At 43.3% G+C, this 14,925-nt stretch overlaps 4 protein-coding genes across 5 annotated transcripts; 1 reads left to right on the top strand and 3 right to left on the bottom strand.

Annotated features, from left to right (window-relative positions):
- Positions 1-32: 32 nt before the first annotated feature.
- Positions 33-10,720, bottom strand: LOC119546168. Its single transcript, XM_037852288.1, has 6 exons — positions 10,712-10,720; positions 9,750-10,216; positions 7,973-9,182; positions 6,859-7,222; positions 3,963-4,143; positions 33-3,902 (listed from the first exon to the last, which is right to left on the bottom strand). The coding sequence occupies exons 1-6, from the start codon at positions 10,718-10,720 to the stop codon at positions 3,158-3,160; spliced, it is 2,976 nt and encodes a 991-aa protein (XP_037708216.1). The 3' UTR covers positions 33-3,157.
- On the bottom strand, positions 4,163-5,484 carry LOC119548368. Of its 2 annotated transcripts, XM_037855586.1 has the most exons (2): positions 4,860-5,484; positions 4,163-4,805 (listed from the first exon to the last, which is right to left on the bottom strand). In XM_037855586.1, the coding sequence occupies exons 1-2, from the start codon at positions 5,352-5,354 to the stop codon at positions 4,587-4,589; spliced, it is 714 nt and encodes a 237-aa protein (XP_037711514.1). In that variant the 5' UTR covers positions 5,355-5,484; the 3' UTR covers positions 4,163-4,586. The 2 variants fall into 2 exon arrangements, with proteins under 2 accessions (XP_037711514.1, XP_037711513.1); XM_037855585.1 differs by having other exon boundaries at positions 4,163-5,484.
- LOC119548367 lies at positions 5,106-6,408 on the top strand. Its single transcript, XM_037855584.1, has one exon. The coding sequence runs from the start codon at positions 5,439-5,441 to the stop codon at positions 6,297-6,299; it is 861 nt and encodes a 286-aa protein (XP_037711512.1). The 5' UTR covers positions 5,106-5,438; the 3' UTR covers positions 6,300-6,408.
- Positions 10,721-13,156: 2,436 nt separating the features above from the next.
- Positions 13,157-14,330, bottom strand: LOC119548366 (mitochondrial uncoupling protein 4C). The gene has a single exon (XM_037855583.1). The coding sequence runs from the start codon at positions 14,252-14,254 to the stop codon at positions 13,235-13,237; it is 1,020 nt and encodes a 339-aa protein (XP_037711511.1). The 5' UTR covers positions 14,255-14,330; the 3' UTR covers positions 13,157-13,234.
- Positions 14,331-14,925: the final 595 nt, after the last annotated feature.

The raw sequence follows: 14,925 nt of genomic DNA, 5'->3' as shown, positions 1-14,925 counted from the left end.
AGAGAGCAACGGCAGCCGCGAAACTTTTTTGTATTGTACATTTTTTATTTACCATTTTGCTTGACATTTTGTTTCTGTTTATTACTAATTCACAATTCTTTGCTTGAAATACATAATAATTTTAATAATATTTTATATTATGCATTTACGCACACACAAACATACTTACGTAAGTAAGTTAATGAATTTTGTGTTCTCTTTTTGTTGGTAATATAATAGTTTAGCTTTTGCTATGCTTTTAAAATGCATGACACCCATTAGCGTTTACACTTTCATGGTTTTTCTAACAATTTATTATGTTCGGTTTTCCCTTCTTACTTGTTTGGTTTTTGAAATCTTGTTTCGTTACTTTGTTTTTAATTGCTTAGCAAAACTTCGACTCATTATAGGTTGAAATGATGAAGCATTGTTTTACGATTAAATGCGCAGAAATACTTTTGAAGTAAACAATTTGGTTGTCTGTTTTTTCTTTGTTAAAATTTCACAACATTGAAATTTTATTTCTTCGTCAACACATGCAGTTTTTTAACTTTTGTTTTTGGTGTGCTTTGTTAATAACATTTTGATTTACTTTGTATACTCGCTTCAAATTGCCTTTGCTAATACTGAATTCTGTTGAGCCTTTCGTGTACTATCTGTTGAGCCAACTGCTTGCCAAGAACTCATTTGAGCAACCTAATTAAACTTTTATGTCGGTGTATAAAAGTTTTATCCAATCATTTGGGTTTCTTAAAGCTTTTCCATTTCCTCATTTGTTCAATCAACAACTTCAACTCTAATTCTCAACTTGGGTACAGAGAGCTGAGCTACATTTTCAAGGGTATGGGGGATGTATATATTGGATACATATTTTGTAGACATATGCATGTGTGTTGACATTGGGTTTCGTAATCGTTCACTTTCTAATTTACTAAAAATCTACAAAATATAATATTTGAATTTTTCTCTGCTAAATATATTCTGCATATACATACTTTATAATGGTTGTTTAACATTTATACATTTTTCTTTATGCAAGTTTTAATTGCTTATGTGTGGTTCTTGATGAGGTCAACTTTGATTGGTTTTATTTGAAACTTTTGTATTTTCGTCTATTTGAATATCTTTATTTTAAGAATGATCTTGTCTAATTGTTGATATGTGTTTACTGTTTTATGTTGTGGCTAATATGAAATATTGCATTTTGATTTTTATTTTTACAATTCCAAAAAGGTTTAACAGTGTCCTTCATGTGTTATTTTAGTTTTATGTTTTTTTTAGATTTTTTCTTTGTTTTAATAATATTCAGTCTATATAAACATTCATTTATACATTTATGCTAAATTTTTGGAAAACAAATTGGGAAAATGTGCGAAACTGACACAAAAATGATGCACATTTTGCAGTTCGTTAACCAAAACTGGTAAAATTCCTCTAAAAAGAAACTGGGTTCAAATAATGTGGAAATAAGAATACCTGAATAGCTGTGGATGATCTGTTTGTATGGGAAAAAGTGTTCAATTAATGTAAATCTATCAAAAATTAATGGTTGTTTACTTTACCTTGCTATGCTTTACATATATTTAATAATGTAAGTATAGTTAGGGCATGCTATTTGCTCTGCATTCGTTTCTGTATATTTATTTAAATATTTTGTTATATTTGCTTTTGTTTTGCTTTAGCTTGCTAACACATTCCTCTTGACGAGTTTTATTCAATGCATTTGATTTATAGTTTTATCTTTCATTGCTGTTTCTGAACGTTTATTCAAGTTGGCTATACCTTTTCGCGTGATCTGACATTTTCTTCAACAGATTCCTGAATCCTTGCTATGCATTTGAATATAGATAGAAATCGATCAACATAAACGAAATCAACTATTTACATATTTCTGTAGGTTTCCGTTTGGTTATAAATCTAATCACTGTTTTCAGTATGTGGTAAGTAGCTGTTCAAGTCGCAGAAACCAACAAAAGCAAAACATCAGAGTGTGTTTAGGGTACAAGAATTTCGGTACTTATTTTGTTTTCGAGTCGAAAGTAAAACGTTTTGCAATATACTTTTCAACATCGTATGCTAAAATATTTATTTCTGATATTGTTATTCGTAATATATTACGTCGTGCTTTGTAGAATAATGTTTATTAGAGTGTTTCTAGCAGCGATTGAGCTTGCTGGGAAAATATTCATTTAAAGAAACGTATTTTATGTTATCAATTCACTAATTACTAAGCAAACCAATGCCAAGCATGTCCTAAAATTAATGTTGTTTGCTCTACTTCTTTTACGGCTCCATTAAGCTCCTTTAAAAAATTGCCAATTTAGTTTGCCATATCCCCATGCTCAGCAATCCAAAAGCCCGATAAGATCCCGAATTATCTCAATTAAATCAACTGCTCTCGGATGTTGATGCATGAGCTGGCTTCACACCTGCACCGATATATATAAATTCTGTGGATAAATGGTTAAATTAGCTATGTAAAAAAGTTCCTAACTTAAATCATTGTAGGCAGTATGTCAGTTTGTTCTTTTCTCCAGCTTTTGTTCGATTTAAATTTGGGCCGAAATTAACTGTTGACAGATAGTGTGTTAATTTTTCTGAACACAATCGCGTTATTAAGACGATAATTAGATAACTGAGCTCCAAACAAAAAAATAGGTGATTTGTTTAATACAAATATCATGTTCAACTTAGTCCATTAAAACGTTTTAAACCTTTGGAACGACTTGCCGATAGGATTACCCCTCATAAACAAAAAGAGTCCTGAATACACTCAACGGTAATCCCTCACTTAAAGGAACATCTCTAATATTCTCTAGACCTTTGTCGTGCTATATGTTCGCATGCCATTCGGCACACGGAAAAGCGTCTACACATTTAAAAAATTGGCAAAGCTTTTACAAAATTACGAAACTACGGTTACAAACTACTTTGCCAAAAACACAATACCAAGTGCAATACTGATTTGAGCCCGATCAATCGATTTGGCCTGGCAGGTATTCGAGAACTGGACTAGACCAGTCCCGAAAGCAATTCTAAAAACTAACCACTGTGCCACTCATGCCAAGTGGCGCTCCTCCTCGCAGATGGCGCTCCGCGTCGCCTCGCACTGGGCACAGTGCTTCTCCAGAAACTTCATGGACAAGTGGAACGTATACCGGTGCCGGGTGCAACGCCTTTACATCTTGTACTCGACAATCTTGTTGGGATTGAGGAACTGCTCCCGTTGCGACGCCTCCAAGTGGGCTACGGTGCGCGTCAAGGCCGAGCCCGATCCGGAACCGGATCCCGAACCTGGTCCTGATCCTGCTCCTGCTCCAGCTGTTGATCCCGAGGAGGATTTGTGCTTGCCATCGCCTCCTCCTCCGCCTTGTCCTCCGCCACTGGTGCGTCCGGTGTCCGTGCCAATGGGCTGGTACACTCCCTCGGCACTGATCACGCCCACATTGACCCCGGCCACCACGGGCTGCTGGAGATATCCGGAATACTGCGGCGGCAGCTGGTAACTGCCCGGCGGCTGCTGCTGCTGCTGTTGGTGGCTGCCCGCCCGCGGCTGCTCCGTGTGGGCAATGGGGTACTGCTGCTGATGGGCGTAGTCCTGGCTGCTGCCCACAGCGCCAGCGGCAGCCACCGAGCCACCAGCTGCTCCACCGCCTCCTGCCGATCCTCCACCGCCGCCTGCACCTCCCCCACCGCCGCCCATGCGGGATCCGGAGTCATCGTTGAGACCCTCACCCATTTCCCCGTCGCGGTTGTGCCGTCCTCGGATGCACAGCTTGGTGAAGAGCCACACACGTCCGCGGTAGAGGAGGTAGCAGCAGAAGTGCACGAAGAACGTAAAGATTATGGCGCAGGCCGTCACAATAATCGCCTTGCCCGGCTTGGTCCAGTCCATCATCGGGTAGATGGCAGTTTGGTTTTTCCTGTAAACGGAAGAACCATTATAAATAGATTGCATGACCGGATATCCGTTTGAAACTCACCTGTCTGTGCCGCCGGCCAAGAAATAGATTCCCGTGAATATGGCGTAGGCCAGGCCAATGCCAGTGGTAAAGTAGGCGTGGCTCATCTTTATTGGGTGACCCACTATGGCCAAATCGATGAGCATTATAATCGTGTTGAGCACATGGACCATTATGTTTAGCGCATCGATCTTGTGGATTTCTGAAAGATTAATGAGGTCTTCAGTTTTAACAAACGTACTTTAAACGTATTCTTTACTTAAAATTTATTTTATTATTATATTTATTATATATTAAGCTTGTTAGCTCAATGTTCTACGTCACGTCAAATTGTTCTTATATTTTACTTTTCCAAAAAGGAAGGGAACACCGTCAATTATATAAATTGATTACTTTGCCTTGGTGAAATAATAAAGTATACCGCGAGTGAAAATTCTTGTTTTCTCGGTTTGCTAAAGAATTCGCGTTAATTTTTGACAAATACTCTTTTATTTTTTACTTACTCAAACAAAACCTTAACTACACATTAGTTATTAATGAAAAATGTATAGGTATTCCAAAAATGTTCCGATAAGTTTACTATCTATATATTTAATATACTATTATAAGGCAGGCTTTAGCAGAGCTCTCCAATTTGAGAAGTCCCTATTTCGAGTCCATCATCATATCCCATTGGCTCTTAATGGATCTGGCTAAAAACTGTTGGTTTGACGTTTGGCTGACGTAAAAGACCTCGAACCCAATGTCTTCGGCGGAGTCCAGGAAGGCGTAGCAGGCAAGGAAGTCTAACAACAGCATCGTGGAGCAGAGTGTCTTGTCGATGAAGGGCGGTAGGTTGTCCCAAAATCCGGAGATCACCTGCGCCTGGAACACAATTAGCGGGAACATGATTTGCCAGAGTGCAAAGTGAATGGCTACTTCATAGGAGAGCAGGATATCCAGCAAGTGGCCACAAACTATGGTCATCAGGATGGAGGAGAACGTGACGAATATGCCCCAGGTAAACAGTAGGTATGCCACCGTGGGAAACTTGGGCAGCTTAAAGGAGCCCACAATCAGCACCAGCGACATCATGATTAGAATCTCCAGGCTGAGAAGCAGCACGTGCACAGTTAACTGATACGAGAGAACCGATACCGATCCAAATGCCAGACAGGCTGCAATGAAGTAGTTGATGAAGGGACACTTCCAACGCAGCCACATCACGTTGACATAGACGCACAGCGTGGCCAGTCCGACGCCGAAGAAGCAATAGGTGGCCACATCGTTCGAGACCAGGGGATATCCACGCACCAGACCCGGCAGGATGAGCAGCAGAATGGCCACGAGAATGAACACCAGGGCGGTGCCGTAGATCCACAGGGACACCTTGAGACGGAGGCGGGCGACGCCATCGGTTGGCTGATCACTCATCGAGGTGGGTGTTCTCCTATTGTTTTGCTCGTTTCCCGGGCGTGTGTCAAGTGTCAAAGGGGAGAGCTCGGCCTGACAGCCAGTATGTTAAGTGTAACCAGATCGGTATCAGCCCCGAATTTCAGCGTGCGATCCCTTGGATCCTTTGGCCCAAAGACCGATTACGAGGCGGATTCCAGCTTGACCGACAGCCAGGTAATAAGGACGGCCTACGTGAGGAGTGAGGAGTATGTGGAGAGGGGAACATCGATCACCAGGATTCCTCAGAAGCGTGAGCCCTCCCGCTGCCTGTTCCGCACCTACGTCTGCCTGCTGCTGGGCATCCAGGTGACCCTCGCCTCGCTGCAGTGGCTCGGATCCACGTACCGCTGGCGCCCCCAACTGAATCCGGCCAACCGCAGCCTGTCCGTCCTGCTGCTTCTGCTCTCGTGGATCAACCTCACGCTGGCCTTCATCGGCTTCCGGCGGCTGCAGTTCACCTTCCCGCTGAACTGGATCATATTCGGCTGCATCTTCGAGAGCCTCACGCTGCTGGTGGTGTGCCTGCACATCTTGGAGGGAGACATCACCTGGCCCTTTGTGCTGATCGGCATTGGTGTGCTGGTTGTGTATACTCTGCTGGGTCTGTGGGTGCCCGGCTTCCTCACCGCCAACCTCTGGATCCTCATCGTGGCCAGCATCGTGGTCTTTGTCATCTCCGCCGTGGCCCTGGGCATCCGCATGAATATGTGCTACTACGTGCCCACCAGCGTCTGCCTGGTGATCTTCGGACCCTGGGCCATGTTCAACTCCCAGAAGCTCTTCTTGCCCCGCCATCGCACCGGCTACTTGCCCCACCAGTACCTGGAGGCGGCCATCAAGATGTTCATCAACTACGCTTTCACTGTGAGCGGCATCGTGTTTGCCCATCGCTTTTCGGTCGACACTTTGGATGCCCACGCTTAGCTGGGATAAGGCTGGATCAGAATTTAAGGGTTAACGGGCTGGGGCTGATCTTATTTGTTTTTAGATTTTTTGTAAGTCTTTAATTAAATTGTCACGTGTTTATATCTAAGCAATGGGCTTACTAAATTCCTCGATATATCAACTACTTTGTACTAATCTATTTACAACAGTGCGTATAGGTAATAAGTAAACGTCGAACTCTATATATAATCACCAGGGTGATGTGCATTCAAGCCTCTGTTTAAACGTGTTCTTTAAATGATTAAACTTTTTTGGTATACAGCCACAATTGGAAAAAGACTCAAATCAATTACGATTTTCAGTCAAAAATGTATAGTTAATCAAGTACTACTGCAGATCGATTTTGGAACTGTTTATGTATGTTTGATCCGAACCTACTTTTTATTGAATTAAGGTGTAAATTAATCATAATTTTGTGAATGTGTGATGTTATAAGGTGGATTTCAGATGTAATCTTAGTTCTGAAGATAAGTCTAAGCCTATTTTATATTTTAGTTCATCTTGTACCCCTTATCTTAATCTAACGTCATCCACTTACCGGGATTGTGGACCAGGAGCCAATAGCACATGGTGACAATGAAGGCATAGACAGTGGCACAGGTGTAGAGCACCCAATACAGGTGGTGCAGGCGGCTCTTCTTCGCCTGGCGCACGATCTCAAAGTCCTCGCGCTCCACCATCATTCCCTGGGTGACTATCCAGGCGGCCAGCCAGGCCTGCACCGTGCAGAAGAGCAGTCCCCAGTGGGTCAGGTAGATCCACCACTTGGCATAGTGGTGCTCGAAGTGCTCGTCCGTGCGCCCGATGTCCAGCAAGGAGCAGACCAGGGCCGCCAGGCAGGTGATGGCCGTTATCCAGCGGTAGAACAGGTAAACGATCCGCACCTGCGTGTTGCGCTGCCACTAAGGGAGAAAAGATTGTTAGAATAGATCGAATTCTAATTCCCCAGAAATTTAAGGTTATCGAGGCATTACCTAGATAACTTTTTGAAAAATTAAAATATTTATTATAATGCATCATATAAAAAAAGGTCAAGACAACAAAAATACTTTATTTATTGACGGTAATAGTTGATTTAAAACATCGGGAACCCATATTTTGTATATGTAAAAAAAACATATACATTTTTATTTAAATCTATTTATGTAAGAACCTTTTTGTAATTGATTAGGGAATGTACTCAATTTGTAAGTCTTTAAAAATTAAAAAAAATTTGAATTGCTTAAGATTTAAAAAAACAATCAGTTATAATTTATTTTCAAATCTTAAAAAGTTTTAAAAATCAACAAAATTTGTATTTTCTAAAGTTATTTAAATGTGAGTAAATATCTAATTGAGTAGAGAATATATTCCATTTAGAAGTCTATATACTTGCCTGACCGTAATGTGACTTATATAATGATATGTGATGTAATATTATAAGTATAAAAAACTTTGAATAATATTAAAATTGAGTATGGAGCATATTCCATTCACTAGTGCTAATAACTACATGAATTCAACCAAGTTTATAATATAATAGAAATAAATAGTAAGGGCTTTGAACCAAAATGGGTTAAGACTTAAATAAGTTATTGTTAGAGTATATAGACATAATTGATTTTTAGGGAATAAGCCTATTCGTAATTTTGTAATGTAAAGAGTTGTCTCACCTGGCACAGGTAAAAGTTGTGGCGGTGCACATGGTCCGGGGTGAACTCCGGGAAGCAGCTGTTCCACAATTTGCTAACCATCATTCTCTGGTTGCCCAGGCAGCTGCCGGCGTTGGTAGCGAACTGATTGAAGCCCTCGCAGCTGTCCTGCGAAGGATACTGGTAGGAGTGGTAGGACTGCTGCTGCAGTTGCTGCTGCGTCGGCTGGAATTGCTGGTGTTGCTGCGGGTAGTGCGACTGATGTTGCTGCTGTCGCTGTTGCTGCTGTTGATGATGATGATGCTGCTGCTGCTGTTGCTGCTGCTGCTGTTGTTGCTGCTGCTGGTATTGGTAGGGCTGGTATCGCTGGTCCTCGAGGACACGCTGCGACTGACCACCGCCACCCAGATCGGATCCACCCCTGCCCACTGCTGATCCCGCTGATCCTGCTCCTCCCGCTGCGGCTGAGCCGTGCTCCGTTTGGTACTCGTGTTGCGGCGGCGTCTTGTGGCTGTGCAGGCTGTCCCGGCCGCTGCCGCCGTAGGGATGCAGAAAGTCCGGCAGGTCAAGGATGTGCGCCAGCTGCGTGGCCACCTCCTCGTCGTCCTCGTCCTCGTCCTCCTCCTCCTGCAGGTGGAAGAAGCGCAGTTCCTCGAGACTCGAGCAGTCCGTGGAGAGCAGGGCCTGCGGCAGGCACTCCTCGAGCAGGTCCTCCTCGTCTTCAGTGGTGCTGGCAAAGCCCGGCAGATAGCCGTAGTTGTCGTAGGCGTCGTACCGCCTGCGGGGCGTGGCCTTGTAGCGATAGCCAGCTTGCAGCTCCTCCGCCGCTGCCGCTGCCGCCGCTGTGCTCCCGTACTCCCGGAACGGTGAGGTGGAGACCGCTGATGCTGCCGCTGCAACGGCCGCCGGAGTGGGCGGTACCGGTGGTGGAACGGTCCGGGTGCTCCGGCTGCTGAAATAATAGTCGGTGGCTACACTTGGCGCCGGCGGTGGTGGCGGCAAAGCAGCCGGAACGGCCAAGGGGGGCAAGTAACCAGGCGAAGTTCCCGCTGAGGCTAACAGCGGCGTTGGCGAGGCATCGAAGTTGATTAGCGCCGCTGCCGGATAACCGCCTCCGGAATATGCGCCTACGCTCCGGTACGGATACGGATAGGGAGTGCTGCCCGCTGTTCCGCTGCTGCTGGTAGTTCCTATATAGATGTGCGCCGATGTGGACGGCAGATGGTACCAGCTGTAATGGCAAAAGGTTGCTACATTTTCCAGTTTTTAACCGATTTTTGTATATATTCATAGGTACTTTTAGAGTACTTTTTTAAGTACTTTTCAAAGATTTGAATACTTAAGCGTTCATAATTTAGATAATATTCTGATCAGGTTAGAAAATATTAGGTATTAGTATTCATATTTACTCTAAGCATTTTTAAAATAAATGGCAATGGTCACAATGTGGTATTTACATTTTTAAGACCACACACATTTAAATCAAAATTTTTTTAGATCTACTTTATAATTTGTCATAAACCATCTACCTTTTAAGACCAATTGTGGTTAATACTGTTTTTCAAGTATATACTCCTTAAGACAACTTTTAAAAGTAATTTGTTGTTGAAGAGTATCTTGAGAAATAAGATAAGCAGTTTTGTGGAATTGTGGGTAGACTAAGTATTAAAAATGAAATCTTACAAAGGTATTTAAAATTTTCTTATCTGTTTTTAATAATGGACAATAAGTGGCTTGGGATGATATATTTTTTATATTTTTTCAGAAAGGGTTAGAAGTTAAGTGGGTGTGATATTACCTGGCTAGGTTGCCGCTGCCCAGACCGAAGCCCAGGCCCAGTCCCAGACCCAGATCGGTGTTGGTGCTGCCGCGACTGAAGTAGTAGCTATACTGTTGCTGCTGCTGCTGCTGTTGCTGTTGCTGCTGCTGTTGGTGTTGCAGTTGCTGGTGCTGCAGCTGCAACTGCTGGGCCGCGAAGAGCTGCTGCTGCTGGGCGATCTGCTGCTGCTGCTGGTGGGGGGCTGCGTAGCCGGTGAGCCAACGTTGCCGCAGGCACGAGTAACTCTGCTGCAACTCGCGCTCGAGTCGCTGCAGCAGCAATTGTTGCTGCAGCTGCTGGATCTGCAGTTGCTGCTGCTGCTGGGCTAGCAATTGCTGCTGCACGAGCTGCTGGTGCTGTTGCTGCTGCTGTTGTTGCTGCTGTTGGCCACTAATTGGCACCGCTCTAAAGTAAAACTGCGCGTAATCCAATGTGATGGCGTTCCTCTACAGCTCCGATGCGCGTCTACGACACTCACGCTTGGCTATTGTTCGCTATCTCTATCCTCGCTTCCTTCAGTTGTCCTTTGAGTCCTTTGTGGCTTTTGCTCCTGTTGCAGTTGCAAGTGGCAAGACGTCTGAGCTGTAAGTGGAGCAAGACACAGAGATAGAGGCATTGAGTTGAGTCGACTGCTTTTCACATGCGAGTGCATAATGTACTAATTAGGAGGGCGTTAAGCATACGCCGCGTAAGACAGGTTCAGGCGCGTAGCCTGGTAGAGGAATATAAATCTGTGAGGTTCTTAAAATTATTTCCATATATATGCATTAGGTAAACTGCGGCACGAATAAGTACATGTATATAAGAGTACTAAACATTCTTCAGAAGAATAACAAACCATACGGACTATTATATCATATTTTGTAGAAGTAACCATTGGCAACCATTCATGAATTTCCAAAAAAATAATAAACTGCTTTAGAAAAGGAGGAACTAGTTACCCCGGACATTTTGTTATTATATAAAGCCATTAATTTTTTCCTAAATATAATAAAAAAAACTTTTCTTTAGAAAACAAATTTAAAAACCTCAATATCAAATCTTGAAAATTTCCAAATGTTAAATTTTTTGGCGGTGATAAAATACTGCTCCATCGTTTCTACGATTGAGAACATTATAAAGTTATCTTGGCACCTTACGTGTTCTTTCTTTAAACAATCTTTAACGCTAATGATTGACACGTATTGAGCTACAATTATAAGAAGCCTTGAACTCCTAAAGTAATGTTAGAAAGGACATCACTGATGATTTATCAGAATCAAGCTATTTAAATAACTTTCATTTCACCATTTTAATATTTTAATACCAAGAAACATAGGTTTTGGGTTACCTTTATAAAAACCTCACTACGGTCCTGGCCAAGATTGCGAAGATTGAGGGAAAAAGGAACGCTCCACTGAACGCACACGTTGGTGGTTCTGAAAACGTTTCTTTGAAATCTTAATTTTCAGCCTCACAGACGTTCTCAGCCTTCGAGGAAAAAAAGGAGATGGAAAATACGGAAATAGAAGATGGTAAGCCACGAAAGCAATTTCATTACAAGGATGTTCATTACAAATTCACTGCATTTTGCATAAAATCTTAAGCTTGGGGTGCACAAATATATCTTCTGAGGGTTGTACTCCGTTGAACTTTTTCATGAGCTATTAAATTTTCTTCAAAATTTGCAGTGACTTTGCTAAATGGTTGAAATCAGTGTTTTATTTGTGATAGGTCAAATATATTCTGTTAATTGTTTTAGTTTATACTTTGTGTAATACCTGGTAAAAAGGGAAGACAATATTATGCTTGCAGATGACTTTGACTAGAATTACCGCTTATCCTATCATCTTTCTTAAAAAAATGGTTAAAAGCCACTGAGCCTTATGACATTAGTTGGTTTGAACCAAGATTAAAATCGAAATATATTTAAAAAATTATAAGTCAGCAATTTTCCCCCCATTCTCGTCAAGTCCCTTGGGGGTAAACTATTTCCATAGCATTATCCCTTCGCTGCAGACACTCGCCCACGAGTTTTAATGTCCTCAGAAAGTGTGGGCGGGGCAATAAAATCAAATCAAATTGCGCGTGCCTCAGCAAAACGCAAAACGGCGACCAGGAAGCGCCGTTGTGGCCATTTTGGTTGCGTTGCTTTTCCGCTGCAAAATTGAGTTGCAGTTAGTTGAGTTGTCTGCCTGGTGGGGGGAAAGTGTCGTGGAAAATGGCAGGGGAAATGGTGGGGAAATGGAGCATAAGCCTGGTGTGTGTGTTTCTGTGTTTGCGCCTTTTGACGTCATCAGCAAATACTTTACTCCTGGGTGGCAAGTGTTGCTGTTATTGTTGCTGCTGTTTACACAGCTGCTATGGGGTCAACATTTAGTTGTTGCCACTACCGCTGGTTGCTGCAACATTTACATTGGCAATTTGCTTGAAATGGCACTTACACCGTCATCCTCCTCCTGGTACGAGCCATGGAGCACACAAACACCAAAGCAGGCGCCAGTGGACCCACTTCCGGCCACAAGTCCGTGATTTTGGCCTAACCCGAACTTCCGACATTGCCACCAGGCTGAATGCCCTTTGTTTTATTAGGGCCACTCTAATTCTGGATCGATTTAATGTTATTGTTATAATCACGTTAACACAAAATCTGGAGGTTGCCATGGGATATTGATAATACCAAACAAGTGTGCTTTTGTTGTTTATTTTATAATCCTCGTAAATATCTTTTTTAAGCCGAAAAAAATCATACAGAGAACAGTAGATTTTGGAAAAAATTAAAACTTTTTAAATTTAAGGTGTTTTTAAACCTAGAAACTGCAATAAAACCCAAACCCTAATTAAGTATTTTTATACCCGTTACTCGTAGAATAAAAGGGTATGCTAGATTCGTCGAAAAGCTTGTAACAAATAGAAGGAAGCGTTTCCAACCCCTTAAAGTATATATGTTCTTGATCAGGAACACTAGCCATGTCCGTCTGTCCGTATGAACGCTGAGATCTTGGAAACTATAGGAGCTAGAATGTTGGGATTTGGCATGTAGCTTCTTGGGTTTTCTGGGCAGCACAAGTTTGTTTCAGAAGGGCGCCACGCCCTCTTCAACACCCAAAATTATCCATAAAATCTTCAAATGTGGTCGTTAGACAGGTTATTGACGTTTGTGGGCATTAGAGTGGGCATGACTCTTTGCTGAATTAAATTTGCGTTGTGCAAGAATCTCTAGAATCTGCATAACCAATCCCGACTTTCTAGCTTTTAAAATATTCGAGATCTCAGCGCTCAGACAGACAAAAGGTCAGACAGACAGACATGGCTAGTTTGACTCGGGTAGTGATTCTGATCAAGAACATTGTACTTTCCGACGAATCTAATGTACACTTTTGCTCTACGAGTAACGGGCTTAACAATTAAGCTTACATGAAGTACATCTTTAATTGAATGTTAAAATAGTTATACAACCATACATCAATACATAAAGTCTGCGCTTAAAAACCAACCTGGCCTTCCCACTGGCGCAGTTGTTCGACGGACAACCAAAATAGAACTGAGAAGGGCCCAAGGCGAAACCAAGTGGGCATCAGGCCCTTGTACAAGGTCAGGGCGCCCTCTTCCCTGATCAGCTTTCTGATGCAGTCGATGGAGTTCTTGTAATAGAGGTTCTTTCCGCTCTCGTCCACCGGCTGGTTCATCATACGCGACTTGATCACGTCTGCCGGAGTGCTGAGCACCGAGGCCGTAAGCCCTGCGCACATAGAGGAAAGGAAGCGCAGCCCCAGACCGTCCTCCAGACTCAGCAGGCGCTTAAAAGTGCGCTTGCTGATGTCGTAGCTCCCCACATCTCCGGCCGTCATCAGGCAGGCGCGGATGCAGCTGGGACCCACGCCCTTCCACATGCTGGGCAGTCCCCCATGTCGGTAGATGTCCACGAAGGACTGTCCCATGCTGCTCACCCGCGCCTCGTAGCCCAGCTGACGACGGCGACCTTCTGTCTGCATCCGCACCTTGACAATGTCGAAGGGATTGGCCAGCGCCTGGGCTATGCACCCGGCGGTGAAGCTGCAGGCCAGGGACCACTGAACTTTGAGGCTTTCTACGTTTTCCGCGTTCACGTAGAGGAACGGGCGTCGGAAGATGTCGTACATGACGACGCGCCCCGAGTTGAAGAGCAGGTTCCGGGTAACCATCGCCGAGAAGCCGGCGTAGAGTGACCTAAAGCCCTCCACCTTGAGCATGTTACCAAGAGTTGCCCTGAACGTGGGCATTCTGGTGCCCGTCTTTTTCGCCTGCTCGCCATCCACCTGCATCCGAGTCTTGGCCACGTCCAGTGGGAAAACACATGACTCGGCCAGGTTGGCTGCAATGAAGGTGTTGATGTATAGTTGGAACAGGTTGCGAGCGGTCAGGGGTTCCACCACGTTCGTTGGCGGAAAGCGCGGGACATCATCATCTTCTACTTCTTTGTATAAGGATCGCAGTTTCCAGTAGTCGCGGTTATCTTTGTCCATTATACACTCGGAATTTGGAATTGAATTGTTTACAATTTATTTACTAAGCTACAATTTAAAACGTCACGTTCGCACATCATAGTATAAATGTCAACAGGCGGCTTTCTCCTGGATGTTGTCAGTCTCCATCTTGTTAAGGGGGAATTCCCGTCCAGCACGATAACAAAATCGTTTTTACCCATAGAGTATAAGTATTGTACAGACCGTGGCTCATAACATAAAGTGTGCAGTATATACTCTTAACTTTGACACTACATATCGGAAGATCTAAGGGGATAATTGGAATGGTCTAGGTATCAAATAAATGATAAAATTGACTAAAATCAATTAATAAACGCTAAAAATAAATATAAAAGATAGAATAGATAAAAAATAGAAAATATTGTGCATTTTCAACACTGCAAATCAGCACGCATTCGACTGCAGAGGCACCTGCAAGATCGGCGAGCCGACGCTCTCACCAAACCTCTCTACCTCGATCAAAAAGAGTGTTTTAAAAAGGCAGTGATTGAGTGTCCGAATTTGATATGGTTATGTGATGAAATTATCATAAACTTCATCGAATTTTCATCATCCATAAGGGAAGGAAAAACAAGGAAGAACTTTATATTCGAGTTCCCCGACTATCAGATACCCGTCCGTCCGTCTATCCGTCCGTCCGTCTGTCCGTC

The sequence above is a fragment of the Drosophila subpulchrella genome, chromosome 2L, assembly GCF_014743375.2.
Source record: "Drosophila subpulchrella strain 33 F10 #4 breed RU33 chromosome 2L, RU_Dsub_v1.1 Primary Assembly, whole genome shotgun sequence".
Lineage (NCBI taxonomy): Eukaryota > Metazoa > Arthropoda > Insecta > Diptera > Drosophilidae > Drosophila > Drosophila subpulchrella.
The sequence above is the reverse complement of the archived record's forward strand: the minus strand, read 5'-3'. Positions and strand labels throughout refer to the sequence as shown.